The 18,799-nt window shown below is 38.4% G+C and overlaps 1 protein-coding gene across 2 annotated transcripts in view; it reads right to left on the bottom strand.

Moving 5' to 3' along the window:
- Positions 1–18,799, bottom strand: part of TMOD3 (tropomodulin 3) — an 80,457-nt gene that overhangs the window by 5,004 nt on the left and 56,654 nt on the right. Inside the window, exons 4-9 of one of the 2 annotated variants that reach the window (XM_046009140.1) lie at positions 16,283–16,405; positions 14,735–14,824; positions 6,725–6,855; positions 4,913–5,020; positions 1,913–2,056; positions 879–1,023 (exon numbers count right to left, since the gene is read on the bottom strand). In XM_046009140.1, the coding sequence (XP_045865096.1) occupies positions 879–1,023; positions 1,913–2,056; positions 4,913–5,020; positions 6,725–6,855; positions 14,735–14,824; positions 16,283–16,405 (741 nt within the window). Of the gene's footprint in view, positions 1–878; positions 1,024–1,912; positions 2,057–4,912; positions 5,021–6,724; positions 6,856–14,734; positions 14,825–16,282; positions 16,408–18,799 lie in introns of both variants that reach the window. The other variant, XM_046009141.1, reaches the window with a different exon arrangement.

Genomic DNA, 18,799 nt, shown 5'->3' with positions numbered 1-18,799 from the left:
TAAGAAACGAAGTCATCAAGGGATAGACAGGGTTTGAACTAACACTCTTCACAGTAATTTGGGTTGAGAGAAGGAAGCTGTAGCTTCTTTGCTTTAGAAACCTTTAAATAATGCAAACACAAATATGGCTGAAGTTTAAAAGAACTGCATCACTTTGAAGTGTTACTCTCTTTCAGAAGTCTTACTTTAATTCTTGTCTAAACACATCTTTAAAAATATTTTAATGACAAACACCAAACTTAAAAGAAGAGTCAATTATTGGAAACATGTAGAAACAAAATTATAAGCATCATATTCTTTAATTCAGCCTTGGCTGAATTATCTCAAACAGAAACATATGCCTCAGCAGTATTTTCAGTAGGGGTGTGCAGCGAGAAGACAAACTGCCCAGTAATGGCTGTGTTCAGGAGGCCGCTGAGGACAGCAGACACTTACGTGCCACATGCTATAAAATTTGGATCGAAACTATAAGCCATATTTTATCATGTAAAAATGAATTTCTATGTAGGCCTGTTTGATATAAAGGGCAAAAAACTTCCCTGAAATGTTGAAATCTTTAATAGCTCCAAGAGGCGACTTGTAACTGAAAACAAAGTTTTTGTTCCAGGATGCATTTATGTTTCTAGTAGAAAACTGTTAGCTTAAAGCTGTGAAATGTTCGTTTCAGGAGAATTTCACCCACGAATCCAGTAATCACTACAACTGTGCTTAAACTGAGCTCTAATTCAATCAATATAAAAAGGGCTGTGCAGATTTTAAAAGGCCCAGAATTAAAAGGCCCAGAATAATGTTGAAACTTACTGGAAAAAAAAGTCCCTCTAATACAATTAGCTTAATGATACAATTCAGAAATTTGATTTGAAATGCGTCTGTCTTACCCAAGTCATTGTTTTTTGTTATAGCATTAGCTGCCCTGGTCCGGGGTCCCTGCTGTGTAAACTGATATCCAAATTTAAGGATATTTGTATTTTCCTCAAGCATCTTGGCCATTTCCAATTCTACAGCTGTTCCCAACTGCTGCCTCTGGAATAATTAAAAAATAGTAATGAATTAGATCAAAATACTTTTCAAGGTAAGTCAAGACTAAGACATTCAGGTAAATGCTGATTCTGGGGGTCTCTTTAAATTTTCCCAATTCTTACAACATACGTACACAGGAGAAACAACATTTTGAAGCTCAGTCTATGTTCATACAGACACCAAAAAAACTGGATTACCAGAAGGGGATACCACTTCCTACCCATTATTATGAGATGATTATAGTGTTGGCCAGAATGTGGGAAAATTGGGAAGCTCATACACGCTGGTACAAGTGCAAAATGGTGCAGTTGCTGTGGAAAACAACTTGGCCATTCCTCAGAAAGTTAAACACAGAGTTGCTGACCACATGACTTTGCAATTCCACTCCTAGGTATGTACCCATGAGAAATGAAAACCTATGTTCATATAAGAACTTGTATATGAATGTTCCTATCAGCATTATTCCCAATATTTAAAAAGCAGAAACAACCCACATGTAATAGATTATTCAGGCATAAAAAAGAGTAACTACCGATCCATATCACAACATGGATGAACCTGCAGAATATTTTGCTAAGTGAAAGAAGGTAGACACAAAGACCGCATATTGTATCATTCCGTTTATAGGCAAATGTGCAGAGACAGAAGGATTAATGTTCTCTCATCTTGCCAGGGCTGGCGGGAAGGGTGAGCAAAACGTTCTGAAATTAGTGGCAATGGCTGCACAACTCTAAATATGTTCAAACCCATACTCAGAATGTTAATATTCTGATGCTTCAAATGTCCTCATCACCTTTCAGGCCACTACCTTTCCAAAGTGCCCCCCTTTCACCTGCCTCCTGAGTCCCGAACCCCTCCACGGCTTCCTCAGTTACTGCTATAGAACACTGACCTGATTGTCAATCTTGAGCTCTGCCAGGGTTTCATTATCTCTTAGAGCATCAATCAGGGCTAGAATCCCAATTCCTGTAATAAAGTTGGACTCTATATTTAAGCTCTTCAAATTTTTGTTCACTCTCAGCATATCTGCAAAAGCCTGGAAATTATAAAGAAAATATTTAGAGATAAAAATTGACAGTACCCAGCACATATTCTACCTGCCGTAAACAAATACAGTGATTAGCAGAACTGCTCTGATGTTTCTCATTAGACTGTTTTAGGCTGACACACAACCTCATAGGCCTCATACCTATTTTTCACACATGCCCTGTCACGGTATTTAGATGTGTCATATGTAATCCTCTGTTGGTAATATTCTCTGCTGCTTTTCACACTGTTATGTTCACTCATACCCTACTCCCTCCTTTCTCCTGTCTCTCTCACACTTCCTCTCAGTTCCTGTGTAGGACTAACTCCATCAAGGTCTCTTTGGAACATCTTTTCTTACTTGGGTCCTACTGCAGCTGGTTTATTGTGTAGCAAAAATGAAGATAAATTATGGACTGATTTTTGAGGCTGAGATGGGAAGGGATGCCTAAGGCAGAAGGTCAGAATTGCTCACAGATTACCAGAACACAGAGTCAAGTTAAAAGAAAAGGCAAAAGAGGGCAGAGATACTAGAAAGAACTTGGGACAGGTATCTCTACGTGTGTACTTTTCATCAGTGACAGCTAGCTACGTGGAACAAATCCCTTATCCATTTGTATCATACATACAATTGTACATACAAATGAAATGTATATACATTTCTTCAAATATTACTGGTGGCCGATTATTTGATTAAGCACTGTTCTGAAGATTTAGAAATAGAACATACAATTTTCTGCCTGATGGAACTTATATTTTAGTGGGGAGGGAGTGGACAATAACCAAAACACAATGTTAGATGGTAAAGAGAGCTACAGAGAAAGAAAATAGGGTAAACGGAGAGTGCTGGGAACAGGCGTGGTCAGGAAAGGCCTCATCAGGAAGGTGACGCTAGAGCAATGGCTCAAAGTGGTGACATAAAACGATGTGAAATATCATTTCACATCGATATTTCATGTGAAATATGGAAGGCGAAACAAGGCAGGAGAAACAAGGGGGAAGGCCCTGCATTGGAGGCATGCACCGCATGTCTGAGGAAGAGCAAGAGGCTGTATGTCTACAGCTGAATGAAAGAAAGTGCAAGTAGTGGAGCCTGACTCTTGGTTTCAGCTCAGGTCTGATCTTGGGGTCATAAGATCAAGCCCTGCATCAGGCTCTGTGCTTAGCTGGGGAGTCTTGCTTGAGATTCTCTCCTTCCGTCCTTTCCTCTCTCTCTCTCAAATAAATATTAAAAAGAAAAAAAATGGGGCAAGTAAAGGATTATAAGACTACTGAAGGATCGTGATTTTTATTAGTAGACAAATGGGGAGCTGCTGAAGGGTTTGAGTATAAGAATGAGGTAACTAGGGGCACCTGGGTGGCTTAGTGGGTTAAGCCTCTGCCTTTGGCTCGAGTCATGATCTCGGGGTCCTGGGATCGAGCCCCACATTGGGCTCTCTGCTCAGCGGGGAGCCTACTTCCCCCTCTATCCTGCCTACCTCTCTGTCTATTTGTGATCTCTGTCAAGTAAGTAAATAAAATCTTAAAAAAAAAAAAAAGAATGAAGTAACTAAACAAGTTTTTAAAAAAAACACTTTTGGGGGTGTCCTGATGGCTCAGTCAGTTAAGCACTTGCCTTCAGCTGGTGTCATGATCCCAGGGTTGGGGGACTGAGCCCCGCATCGGGCTCCCTGCTCGGCAGGCAGTGTGCTTTTCTCTCCCTCTGCCCTCCCACCCCCATCCCAGATTGTGCTCTCTCACGCTGTCTCAAATAAATGAATCACTTTTGATGTTATGTAAAAAAGGCTGGCTTTGTGGTGGGAAAGATGGACACAGGCAGCTCAGTGAGGAGGTGATCACAATAATCCAGATGAGAGAAGATGCTGTCTTAGACTGACCAGCATGGTAGTTGACAAAATGGTGAGAAATGGTTAGATTCTGGAATATTTGGAAGACAAGCCTGGATATGCATTTAAGATTGTGAGAAAGGGAAGTCAAGGGTAACTCCATTTCCTTTTGTTTTGAGCAAATGAATGAATGAAGTTGTCATTTAGTGAGACAGGAAAAAAATGGTAGAGGAGCAGGTATGGGTGGAAGACAGGAGTTTGGGATCATATGGGATGTCTGTTAGACAGCCAAGCAAGGGGTTAAGGAGGTGGACATGAGCACATAGTTCAGGAGAGAGGTATGAACTGGGGATAACAATCCTGGGAGTCTGAAGCATACACAGATAATAGCAATGAAACAGAGTGACATCACCCAGAAAGTGGACAAAGAAGACCTGGACTGAGCCCCAGGCCATTCAGATGCTTAGAGGTAGGGAAGATGAGGAGGAACCAGAGAAGGGACATCCAGTGAGGAGAGAAGAGAATCAAAGGTAGTGATGTCCTCAAAGCCAAGTGCAGATAAAGGTTCATACCATGATCAAGTGGGATTTACCTCAGGAATGCAAGGTTGGCTTAACAGGCAAAAGTTAATCAATGAATATACCATATTAATAAAGAACAAAAACCACATGATCATCTCAATACACATATTAGAAGCATTTGACAAAATCCAGCGCTATAGATCATAAATGGAATCCCCTGCAGATGTTAAAAGAATGGTGTTGAACTTTATGTAGTGATATGAAAGATCTCTAAGATATATTGTTCAGCAAAAAATTAAGCTACAAAACAGTATATACTGCATGACTTCACTTACGGTTTTTAAAATTATAGGGAAGAAATACAGGAAAAATAAACATAAAAGAGTAAATAATGTCTTGCCTAACAGTGAGCTAAACATCAACTGAAAAGAGAGGAAATCTTCATCATAAGATCCGTTGAGCCACTTCTGTACCATACCATAGTCACTATTTCACTACCATCAGTAGCAGCTTACTTACAACAGCGACAGGGTCATTGCTCCGCGTGGCTGCAAGACTGAAATGCTTCACGTGTGTGTTGGTTTCCAAAGCTTTTGCAAAATCTTTTAGAGTTGGAACTGGGATATTCTTGGAAGAAAATCATGTGAAATATGACATTTTAGTTTTTAAGAAATTTCGTCCATTAATCAAATGTGTTTGTACTTTTTTTTTTCATTAAATGTACTTAGAAATTATACAAGGGGGCGGGGAGAAAAAATTATATAAACAAAACATTTATTCTACAAAGGAAGTCAAACAGCCTCCTTCATAGTTATTTCATTTCTCTATTATGGTACACTTGCACAAACTGCTGACCTAGAGGAGAGTATATATCATCATTTCTCTAGCATTTTGATTAAAGAAACTTTCATTATCCTACACTTAACTATTCGGATTATAAGATGCCAACACCTGAGTATTCAAAATGGATCCACTTTTCTACAAAGGGAGAGATGTCACTTAGTTTAAGCTATAATAAGAGAGATTAACCCTACACTACCTGAAATGTGGAAAGACACAGTTCTAGAAGGCACTAATTTCTCCCTTTATTACCAACACTACAATTCCCTGTAGCCTGACTATTTTCAGATCACTGCCTGTTGATTTAGTTATGTGAGGACTGAAGTTTTTAAAAATTAAAATTAGTGATCAACTAGGAATGTTAGCTTTTCTCAAGGCTTGCTTTCTTCAGCTCATAGGGAGGCACACCTGTTAAAGGAGCACTGAGGTCTTATTCCCTAGGTTCTTATAATTCCCAGATGCTCTCTCAGTCCTTAATTCAGACAAATCAAGATTTAAAATGAGGAATTCTTAAAAATAGAATAAAATTAAATGAGGAGTTCTTAATGCAGCTATTATATAATGAACAAAACTCAAGAGATAATCTGAATTTACTCTTTGGTAATTAATCATCCCTACACCCTCCTAACTCATTTCTTCTTTATTCCAAGGAAGCACTGCATTTTAAAAAAAAAACTCAAGATCCCAGAAAACCCACTACTGTTTACTCCAGAGTAACAAAACATACGTTCACATGTTCAGATATGTTTAATAGCTTCATTATAATGATTCTAAACCAGAGGAAATCCATACGTCTATCAAGTAGTGAATGGATTAAAAAAATTGCAGCATATTCATAAAACAGGATACTACTCAGCAAACTACTAACAAACACAACCACACAGATGAATCCCAGATGCATTATGCTAAGTGAAAGAAGCCAGACTCAAAGGCTCACACTATTTGATTCCACTCATAGGACATTCTGGAGAAGGCAAATGAAGGGGAAGAAAACAGAAATGAGTGGTCAGGGGCTACAGCTGGGGGCAGAGAATGACAATAAAAGGGACTGACATGTTCCACATCTATGGTGGTGGCTGTACAACTTCTGCATTGGTCAAAACTCATCGAACTGTACACAGAATTGGCAGAATTTCAATAGGTAGCAGAATCTGGTTCAATACAAGGAATACTTCAAGAAACCGGATTAAAACAAACAAACCCCCGAAAGACTAAGTGCTCTTAGAAGTAGGCAGTACTTTGGAAGCCAGAAAGACTTATGCTGACAGTGTGCAGGGTTTACATTTTTATATGATACTTTTTAAAAAGCAAGTCAGAAAAATATCATACTTTAATTTCTAAAATATAAAAGAATCTAAGCATACTGTTAGGAGTAAAAACTTTACCTTGCAGAACTATAGAATCACACTTTATCAAAACTGCCCAACTCTCATCCTAAATCTAACTTACTTAAAGCAAGTCAAAACTTTATTGTTTGCTTAGCACACATACCTTTATATTATTCAAATTAACTTCAACAAGACACACATCGTTTTCTTTAATTCTCTTTAAACTCTCTTCAACATTGGTTGGATTTGGTGGCTCATCAAATACTGGAAGAATCTTTTCACCTTTTACCACATCTGCAGGAACAAAAAGAACAAGAGTCTCACTGGCTGACATTATTACAGTGAATGCATTTATGAACTTAACGCAAAGAACACACATGTGCACACACATTCAATACAACAAACCAGAAAGTTTTCCCCCAAGATTTCTAAAAGATCCTTCATGTGTTAACACACATTTAAAGCACTCAAATAAAATGCCATCCTCTCGTATCATTTTCTCTGAAATTTAACTAGTAATTACTATAAAGGCAGTACAAATCACAGACTTAAAGAAACACAGCCTCAGTGAGAAGAGTAAGGTGATGAAGGACACATGACCTCTTTCTCTTATGAGGAGTACTGTGCATGGGAAAAAGGGAAGGATGAGTAGGAATAGGGAAGGGGGAGACAGACAGATAATGGTATATAGAAGAGTTACTAAGACAGAAATCCCCCAAATTACTGCCCTCCTTCACTCCTATCCCCCAATCCTTCACCATATAAACCATATCCATGGCAAAAATACTACTAAGCAAAGCTGAAAGAGGACCCAGGAGCCTTGAATCCTCTAATGAGGTGTAAGTACATTTTGATATGTATGTGAAGGTCGATGAATACATGTAACAAGCATTTTATTTTTTATTTATTATTTTTTAAAAAGATTTTATTTATTTGACAGACAGAGATCACAAATAGGCAGAGAGAGAGAGGGGAAGCAGGCTCCCCGCTGAACAGAGAGCCCAACGCGGGACTTGATCCCACAACCCTGAGATCATGACTCGAGCCAAATGCAGAGGCTTAACCTTACACTGAGCCACCCAGCTGCCCCAACAAACATACTTTTTTTTAAAAAAATATTTTATTTATTTATTTGACAGAGAGAGAGGTCACAAGTAGGCAGAGAGGCAGGCAGAGAGAGAGGGAGAAACAGGCTCCCCACTGAGCAGAGAGCCCGATGCGGGGCTCGATCCCAGGACCCTGAGATCATGACCTGAGCTGAAGGCAGAGGCTTAAACCACTGAGCCACCCAGGCACCCCACAAACAAACATTTTAATGGATAAATTTTCTGGGGAGAAAATCTATAGCATCAGATTCATGGCAAATGACCCAAAAAAGTTAAGAGCAACTGACAGAAAGATTGACAGGGCCAGTCTACGGCCATACCACCTGAATGCACCCGATCTCGTCTGATCTCAGAAGCTAAGCAGGGTCGGGCCTGGTTAGTACTTGGATGGAAAGATTGACAGGGTCACCGTCTGGCTTAGTTCTTCCCTTCTGCCCTCCTCTAGCTTTTAGGAACAAAACTCATCTTAAGTTTTGCTTAACTTAAGATGCCTGGGTGGCTCAGTCAGTTAAGCATCTGCCTTCAGCTCAGGTCATGATCCCAGGATCCTGGAATCAAGCCAGGCATCAGGCTCCCTGCTCAGCAGGGAGTCTGCTCCCTCTCCCTCTACCCCACCCTCTGCTCTTGGTTCTCTCTCCCATGGTCTCTGTCAAATAAGTAAAATCTTTAAAAAAAAAAAAAAAAAAGTCAAAGTATACTGAACAAATTCCCTCTAAGAGTACTTTGTTCTTTTCAAATTTACTATACATATACATATGTATCATCAATTTAGATGATAGCCTGAAAATTATTTTCCTGAGGAAAGTGGAAAGATCTGGATATATCTGGCCTGGACATATATATTAAAAGAAAGTATGCTCACTTTTTTCAGATTTATCCTGTAGAAGAATAGAGAAATTTCAAGCTATTTTGAAAGGCTAGGTTAGAAGAGGTATAGACTGCCTAGAGGCAGAATTTGGTTCTATACAAGCATAAGCTTCCTACCAGAGTTCTGCTAAAAGGACAGAGTGGGCCCCCTCTCACCTAAGTTCAGCAAGGTAATCTTCTTCAAGATTCTAGATCAAGGGGGCTAGAGAAGAGCTTCCTCACTACAAAAAAAAAAAACAAAAAAAAAAAAAAAAAAAAAAAAACAAAACCTGAATGAGTTCTATCTCAATTCTAAATTTTACAAAACCAAAAGATTTCTTCCCTCACTCCACAGAGTATGTGCACTTAAAGAGCACTGCTTCTGCATGAAGTAATGGATCCAGTAAATGGGATGCTGAAACCATTAAGAAACGTTTATGGGAGACTTTAAATGATGGATCAGACCGCTAACATTTCAACACACTGATGAATTTTGGCATATTCCCCAAAGAGGAATGACTAGACTTGACAGGCTTCCTAATGTGATTTAATCACTAAGAAGCACCCTTGCCCCGCCCACCACAAACCCTCCAAAACAAAAAAACTGTACCTGAATCTGAATACGCCACTAGAAAATAATACTTTAGAGAAACAGAGGAGACAGAGAAATAAGTAAAAGATCACCACGAAGGGAAGATGGTAGCAGAGTAGGAGGACCCTAGGTTCATTCTGCCCCACAAATAACAACTAGGTAACTATCAAATCATCCTGAATACTCCAGAAATTGACCTCAAGACTGGCAGAACAAATTCCACAACTAAAGGCAGAGAAGAGGCCACATCAAAGAAGGTAGGAAGTGTAGAGAGTTGGTCTGGGAGAGAAACAAATCATGGCCACTGCAGTGGGGAGGAAGCCACAGTTGCCAAGGGTGAAAGACAGACTAGCACAAAGGGGAGCGCATGGGAAAAATGAATCCCCATAGCAACTGGCCTGGAAGTTAGGAGGGTCCTGAATTTCAGGAGTTCTTGCAACCAGCAAGGCATAAAGCCTAGAGGTTTAAAGGTCAGTATACTTGGCTGTGGGAGACCTCAGAGGACTTTGGAGCTGCTCTTGGAGGGAAAGCAAGCAGAGAGTCTGTGGACATACAGCATGGAAACAGCAATCTGAAGAGTGCCTAGAGCACACAGTGGGGAGGTTAGCTGCTCATCTCGGAGTGTGACCCAGAGAAGCAGAATTCACAGAGAAACTTCTCAAGGAACAAAGGAATTGGTAGGTGCAATTTCCCTCCTCTGCCTCTCAGCATAAGCACAGGGCCAACACTCACTACCTAATTTGCTTATACCAAGTCCTGCCCCTTCACTCTCTGGCAGATCCGCCCTTCCCTGCCACACTTGCCTCAGTCCCAGCACAGCAGAACCCCTCCCCCAGAAGACCAGCCCAAATTCCTGCCAATACCAAGTCTCCTGACACACGTGTTTTGCAAGACCTCAGTTCCAGTGGTAGTGGTAAGAGGTCTCATTTCACAAGCAGATCAGAGCACATCTAGTTAAAATGTGCCACATTCAGGCAGGGACCAAATGCCCACAACAGGCAAAGAGAATCTCTGCAGACAACTAGCCTAGGATAAAGTGGCCAGACAAGGATAAAGTGACCAGCTCAGAACACCAGGTCACACACAGCACACACTGGAGACAATCCTAGAAGCACCAAGCCCTGGGGAATAGTGAACAGACACACTACATGGCAGGGCACTACAAGTCTTTTTTTTTTTTTTTTTTTTAATGATTTTATTTATTTATTTGACAGACAGCAAGAGAAGGAATATAAGCATGGGGAGTGAGAGAGGGAGAAGCAGGTTCTCCACCGAGCAGAGTCCTACACGGGGCTCGATCCCAGGACTTCAGGATCATGACCAGAGCCGAAGGCAGATGCCCAACGAGCCACCCAGGCACCCCACTACAAGACCTCTTCATAAAGCCATTACCCTCAAGAACAGGAGATGCAGCTGACTTTCCTAACACAGAGAAACAGGCACAGAGACTTAGACCAAATGAGTAGACAAAAGAATGTGTCCCAAATGAAAGAACAAAACAAGGCCGCAGCAGGAGATCCAAGCAAAACAGATAAAAGCAACAGGACTGAGGGAAAATTTAAAGCAATGATCATAAGGATACTCACTGGACTTGAGAAATGAGTGGAGAACACCAGTGAGACCATTGTCATAGAGGTAAGGAATAACCACAGATAAAGAGCTCAAAAAACAAAATGAGAAACATGCATGATGGAATAAACAGCAAGATGGAAGAAGCAGAACAAATTAATGACACCGATGACAGAGCAATGGAAAGTAATCAAGTTGAACAATAGAGAGAAAAAAGAATTATGCAAAACAAAAATAAGGAACTCAGTGACTCCATCAAACATAACCTTCATATCATAGGGTTCCCAGAAGTAGAAGAGAGAAAAGGGGGCAGAGAATTTATCTGAAGAAATAATAGCTGAAAACTTCCCTCATCAGGGAAGGAAACAGAAACCCAGATCCAGGAGGCAAAGAGAGCCCCCAACAAAATCACCAAAGAAGGTCCACCCTACCACATATTGTAATTAAAATATATAGTGATATATACTAATTAGTAATACAGTAATATAGTGATAAAGAAAATATATTAAAAACAGCAAGAGAAAAGACAGTTACAATACAAAGGAAACCCCATAAGGCTACTGGGATTTTTCAGCAGAAACTCTTCAAGCCAGAGGAGAGTGGCATGATATATTCAAAGTGCTGAATGGGGAAAACGTACAGCCAAGAATATTCTATCCCAGAAAGACTAACACCCAGAACAGGAAAGATAAAGTTTCCCAAACATAAACTAAAGGAGTTCATTACTATTAAACTTGTCCTGCAAGAACTATTAAAGGGGACTCTTTGAGTGGAAAGACGAAAAATGAAAGTATGAAAGTAGGAAACATAAAAAGCAGTTAAAATGAATTATTTCTGTAAAAAAAAAAAAATCAGTCAAGGAACCCACAAAATAAAAGGATGTAAAACATGACACCATATACCTAAAAGGTGGGGAGGAGAGGAGTAAAGAATGGGTTCAAACTTAAACAACCATCAACTGAATATAGACTATATGCAGATGTTATATACCTAATAATAATCACAAATCAAAAACCCCTAATGGATATACAAAAAATAAAGAGAAAATTCCAAATATATCACTAAAGAAAACCAGCAAACTATGAGAGACAAGAAATGATCAGAGGAAAAATCTTCAGAAAGAATCACAAAATAAGTAATAAAATGGCAATAAATGCATATCTATCCAATAATTACTTTGAATGCAAATGAACTGAATGCTCCAATCAAAAGACAGTTAAAGAATGGGTAAAAAAACAAGATTCATCTATATGCTCCTTGGAAGAGACCCATTTTAGACTTAAAGACACCTGTAGACTGAAAGTGAGAGGATAAACACTTATCATGCAAACAGATGTCAAAAAGAATTTGGGAGTAGCAGTACTTATACTGAACAAAATAGACTTTTTAAACAAAGACTTAACAAGAGACAAAGAAGGATATTAAATAATCATAAAGGGAACAGCCCAACAAGAAGATATGACAAGAGTAAATATTTCTGCACCCATATACATAAAAGTCATTAACAAACATGAACTAATCAATAATAATACAATTATAGCAGGGAACTTTTACACCCTACTTACATCAATGGACAGATCATCTAAACAGAAAATCCACAAGGAAACAATGAATTTGAATGACACACTGGACCAGATAGACTTAACAGATATATGTGGAACATTCCATCCTAAAACAGCAGAATACACATTCTTTTAAGTGCACACAGAACATTCTCCAGAACAGATCCCATATTAGGCCACAAAACAAGCCTCAAAAAATCCAAAAAGATCGAAGTCATACCATGCATCTTTTCTGACCACAATGCTATGAAACTAGAAGTCAACCACAAGAAAAAAATCTGGCAAGACCACAAATACATGGAAGTTAAATAACATGAAAACATGCTCATCAGTACTCATTATCAGGGAAATGCAAATCAAAACTATACCTCACACCTGTCAGAATGGCTAAAATAAAAAACACAAGTGTTAACGAGGATGTGGAGAAAAAGGAACCTTCCTCTTGCACTGTTGGTGGGAATGCAAACTGGGGCAGCCACAGTGGAAAATAGTGTGGGGGTTCCTCAGAAAGTTAAAGATAGAACTAACACATGATCTAGCAATTGCACTACTGAGTATTTACCCAAAGAATACAAAAGCGCTAATTCAAAGGGATACACGCACCCCTGTGTTAATGCAGCATTATGTACAATAGCCAAGATATGGAAGCAACCTAAGTGTCCATCCATAGAAGAATGGATTAAAAAAAACATGGTGTGTGTGTGTGTGTGTGTGTGTGTGTGTATATATGGAATATTATGGAATATTACTCAGCCATAAAAAAAGAATGAGATCTTTCCATTTGTAGTAAACATGGATGAACATGGGAGGACATTATGCTAAGTGAAATAAATCAGACAGAGAAAGACAAATACTGTATCATTTCACTAATAAGTAAATCTAAATAACAGAACAATAAACAAACATGACCAGGCTCTTAAATACAGAAAACAAAGTCGTGGTTAGCAGAGGGCAAAGCAGTGTGGGGACAGGTGAAATAAAGGAAATTAAGAGGCACAAACTTTCAGTTATAAAATAAATAAGGCACAGAGATGAAAAGTAGAGCATAGGGAATATAGTCAATATTATAACAACATGATAATATTGTATGGTTACAGATGATGACTACATTTATTGTGGTGAGAACTGAGTAATGTACAGAATTGTTCTACCAGTATGCTGTACACCTGAAACTAATATAACATTATATGTCAACTACACTTAATAAAAAAGAAAAGCATAAGGAAAATATATTTACAGTTCTATACTGTAATTATCAAAAAGAATCCATATATAAGTGGATCCACACATTTCAGATTTGTGTTGTTTAAGGGTCAAAAGTAATATTATTGGGGCGCCTGGGTGGCTCAATGGTTAAAAGCCTCTGCCTTCGGCTCAGGTCATGATCCCAGGGTCCTGGGATCGAGCCCTGCATCGGGCTCTCTGCTCCACGGAGAGTCTGTTTCCTCCTCTCTCTCTGCCTGCCTCTCTGCCTACTTGTGATCTCTGTCAAATAAATAAATAAAATCTTAAAAAAAAAAAGTAATTATTATTGAAAAATTAAGTTAATAGAAATAGCTGCAGTATGATCCCATTTTTATAAAAAACAAAAGGCTATATGTAATATGTATTATAGATATATGTATATATAATGTGCATATATATATATGTATATACATATATATAAGTTTGTATGAACACAGTGTAAGTCTAGAAGGACATACACCAAATCGTTAACAGGTTAGGGGGTAGGGGGAGCAGAAGCACGATGGCAATGAACAGAGACACTTTCACTTCTTATCTCATTTACTTGGGTATTGTTCAAATGTGTTACAAAAATATGTATTACTTTGGTCCTTTTAAAGCACCCTATAAATGAATTTTTTTTAAAAAAAGCCTGGCCTTAGGCTATTTAGTATTAGTATCAAATTAAAAGGTTTAGGGGTTGAGTAGTTCTGTGATTTCTCCTGAATATGATTTATAACGTAGTTTTTTTGGTCAATATTGTTGTAGATTTCTTGAAAATCAGTAACACTGAAAATAAAAATGTCAACAAAAGCCAAGTTTGATTAGTTTTTATAGTACTTACTATTAGTATTATTTGGTGAGGTGAGAGCAGTTCCAATTACATCTGTTGACACATTAAGAATAAAATATTTAGGGGTGCCTGGGTGGCTCAGATAGTTAGTTAAGCATCTATCTGCCTCTGGCTCAGCTCATGATCTCCAGGTCTGGGGATCGAGCCCCACATCAGTCTCCCAGCTCAGTGGGGAGTCTGCTTCCTCTCTTTCCCTGCCCCTGCCTATGCTCTGTCTCTCAAATGAATAAATAAAATCTTTAAAAATAAAATAAAATAATATTCTATTTTCAATGGTTTTCTACATCAATACTATCTAACTGGAATCTCAGGTTTCAGGTACATATACAAAACATTTGGTATGTATATACTGAAGTTAATGAAGAAAACAAAATACATTTAACAAAGGACTGGAATTCACAATGGATTGTTAAGTACTTACTTGAAAAATGTTCTTGGTCGACACCATTACTGCTTCCCACTATATTACATAACTGGGCATTCGTTATCAAGTTGTGCATCCCAAGAATAGCTACAAATATAAAAAAGAAAGTTACTTTTATTTCCATCAGTTTCAAACATAAATAATTGATTTTACAACCAAAAATTTCTGATTTTAACATTTTCTGAACATTTTATTTTGCAGCCAAAAAAGGAGACAATGTGATTAAAAAAATCACCTATAACCTCTTTCTCATTAATACCCCTATTACTTCACCCCTTATTTGGATTTAGATTTCCCCACATTTATGAATTCAGACATGCAACTGAAGCCAGCCTAACCCTAAATGTCAATCTATACTTAGCTCCATCTGGTGGCTAAGAGAGAACACTGATGATCTATTTTTGCTGCCCATCCTCACAAGGGTTCTAGGAACAATGCAATCTAAGGCAGATTTTCAACTTCACCATTTTTACATTTGTTAACCTCATGTTCATTACATTCATATTTTAGCTAAGAGTAGAATACCAAAAGTATAGCTGAATTCTCATCTTTAAGATTAAAGTAGCATCCCTCAAAAATGACAGGAGAAATCTGGGTTTTGGTTTTAATGCCCCTTTGCACGCATGTGGCAGAAGCTACAGTATGCCCCTGGCCCATTCCCCTCTGACGAAAGCACCATTTACAACTCCAATAGTCCTCAGCATCCCAAGGAATCAGACACCTGCTCTGGCACTACACACTGATTGTCCCCTTCCTGGGTCCTTCCCAAAGAACCATCACTCTTCCTTTCAAACATGTTAGCTTCTGGGGTTCCTTGGTGCTAAGATATCCCCCCACATGTCATATTTTTCTACCTTGGTAAATGGGTGCATGCAGAGGCAAGTCAGGGAGATACCTGTCCAGGTAAGAAACCAGCAACAGGGAGGTTTGGAGTGTTCCAGATACACTTCAGAAAGTAGGGAAAGTGGTAAGGATAGTTCAGGACTGTTTGTCTGCTTTCTAGTTACTCAAATTGGGGTTTTCCTTTTTTTCCCCCAAAGTTTATTTTATTTATTTTTAGTAATCTTGATTTAGTAATCATAATTTAGTAATCTTTAGTAATCACCCAAGGTGAGGCTCAAACTCATGACCCTAAGATCAAGAGTTGCATGCTCTTCTGAATGACCCAGCCAGATGGCCCTCATCTTGGGGTCTTAATGGTAAAATGGGACAGTAGTTGACCCTGGAGAGACTTTTTCAATGCTTAGATGGGACAGCTTCTAGCTGCACACCAACTGGTGAAAGATTTTTACAAAGACTTTCAAATAATGTAACATGGGAAAAGACGTCAAATAATATATTCCATTAACATAAAAATTTCACCACTGAGAGCATTTTAAAAAATGAAAGTCTTTGCCAGATTTATAGTATAAAACACAAAGCCAAATATGTGGTCTACTGATTTAACAGCACTTTACTAGGCAAAGAAAGCATCCTATGATATAAGTGCCGGCATTCCCCTCCCCTCCCCTCCCCTCTCATTCACCCATTTGTTTTAGGAGATACCTGCAAGGTCACACAATTCTGTATCAGAAGCACTTGTCAAAGCTTCTTCTAATTCTGGATCAAGAGATATTTTTTCTTCTGTGAAAGTCTGCATAGGCTTCTGTTTCGGGATAAATATTTTCCCTGTAAAATAAAGCAGTTTGTTAATTCCGATATTTCTATTAACTACTCATTACCATTTATTCTTTTAACAAAAATTATGAAAAGTATGTACAATTTAAAGCTGAGGGGAAAAGTCAAGATAAACACCTACAATAATGTTGTTTCATCTTCAGATTTTTTTTTATTTTGGTGGGGGAGTGGGGGGTTAGAAAATTCATCTACTATCCTGCTCTAAGATTAGGAGTCTGAAAACACTTTGGGAAAATCTTTACCTATAAAATGGCATAATGATGCTTCACTTAGGAACTGTTGTGAAGCTAAATAAAATAATGCTCATAAAAAAAAAAAGAGTGTCTGGCTCAAACAGCATTCTTTATCTTGGCTATATAGGCATTTTTTTCCTTATTAATGTAAAAAATTTCTGCTTTAGCTTCATTATACTTATGATTTTCAATGTCAATGACCTCAAATATTGTTTTTTAAATTAATAAAACATACATGAATGCATTCGTTTAAAAAATGTTGTTTCATCTTCAATATGTATTTTAAGTTTCTAGGGCAATACTAGGGCTGGCTGTACAATCTGGAATGAAGGAGAAAAAAAAAACAACTGAGAAACTGTTCTATTTGTGAAAATAAAAATAGGCTCTTTTTGGAGTAATTATGAGTTACTCAACAAATCCTGAATTAAACGGTGAATGTAGGAATAAATTTTAGAAATCTATAAAACTTTTAGAGATTAAAAAAAACAAAACGGAATCCACTTTCTTACTCTTAAGCAACAAACTGGCAGCCAAGGCAACAATCAAGTTTATGAGCCCAGAAATTCAAGATCTAATTACAAAGAAATTCCTGTATGTCCTAAGGGGTATCTGGAAACTTTATCACTATTCTTCTAAGCCTCAATGGATGCTAAAAAGGTTACCTGTTATGAAACTTACAGGTTTTTAGAAAACTAAAATATTATGTGAAAACCAGTATTTTATTATCATATGTTCAATGCAAGAGTGAAAACATGAAGGAAATGGAAAATGGTAATGATGTAACTGCAGCACAAGCTGACCAAACAAGACATACTCATACATGGTGGGCACTGGGTTACCAAGAATGCCTCTGGTTTCTCTCCCAAGACAAGTGAAAAGTCTCACTAAATGATCTAGAAACGTCTATGCATACCTTCACAGAAGTGCCAATTTCTTTTCCATTAGGAAAACTACCAGGGAAATATGCAAGATTATGTAGCATGATGAATCTATGCAGTGCTCTATCAAAAGAATGTCTGTGGGCTTATAAGTAGTATAGCGAGTGTTGTGTACTTCTTATTCAAAATATACCTCAACCTGTGCAACCAAAAGGAATCCTTCCACAACAGACTGCTTCTAGCAATCTGGCCAAAACTGTTCAGCTATTTTCCACTAAGCCATCTAAAGGACCTTAATTTCTGATATTATGTTTTTATGGTGAGCATTTCCATTTGTTTCTTATTAAGAAAATAGTTTCCACATCTCTGCTGAAATTTCTGCTCTGTTTATGTATGCTGTGTACCTTGTCCACTAGATTCTTTGGCATTTTTGTTATAGTTATTTTGAAGTCCCAGCTGATAACACCAATATCCGGGTCATGTCTAGGTCTTATATTGACCTTTATTTTCTTGAGTATGGGGAATATGTATCTTAAGATCTTTGGCTGCATGCTAGGCATTTTTGTATAGAAGTATAGCAGAGACTGAAGGAAATGATATTTCTTCCTAGAGGCATGTCCTGTAGGTCAGGGCTGAATCAATATGCTCTACAGTTGAGTTGAATCTGGGCTTTGTCACTTTAGTTTGAGTCACTTCCTCACTGACTTCAAGCATTCTGAATATAGGATCAGGACTTTCTCTCCAGGAAAGCCTCAGATTACAACCCTAATGAGGTTCTGGAGATCTGTGCTCCCTCCCTCCTTTTTTGAACTACGAACTGTGAGGAATTTCTATTGGTATGAAGCCCAGGCTGCCAGCTTTCTGACTGAATGGGAGCTGCCCTTGTTTTCCTGTCCCACCCCCTGATTTTTGGGCTTTCGGAGATTTCTCAGGCCCCCTCACCTAGTCTACTCTACACTCTGTGACATGGGGTTGGCCTGGAAGGGTTTTCTCCCAGCCCTCCTATCTCTCTGAGCTGAAAACCTATACCTCAGGAATTTTCTCTCAGCTCTGCTTCACTGCCTTTGTTCTTCTAATATCCTTAGCACTAAATGAAGACCTAAGGAAAAGAAGTGGGGGTAGTGCAATCTTAGCATCTCTAAAGCTGCACTGTCCAATATAGTAGCCACTAGCCACATGTGATTATTTAAATTTAAATTAAATTAATTAAAATTAGAAATTCAGTTCCTCAGTCATACTAGGCACATTTCAAGTATTTGATAGCTACATTTGGC

The sequence above is a fragment of the Meles meles genome, chromosome 6 (genome assembly GCF_922984935.1).
Source record: "Meles meles chromosome 6, mMelMel3.1 paternal haplotype, whole genome shotgun sequence".
NCBI lineage: Eukaryota > Metazoa > Chordata > Mammalia > Carnivora > Mustelidae > Meles > Meles meles.
The sequence above is the reverse complement of the archived record's forward strand: the minus strand, read 5'-3'. Positions and strand labels throughout refer to the sequence as shown.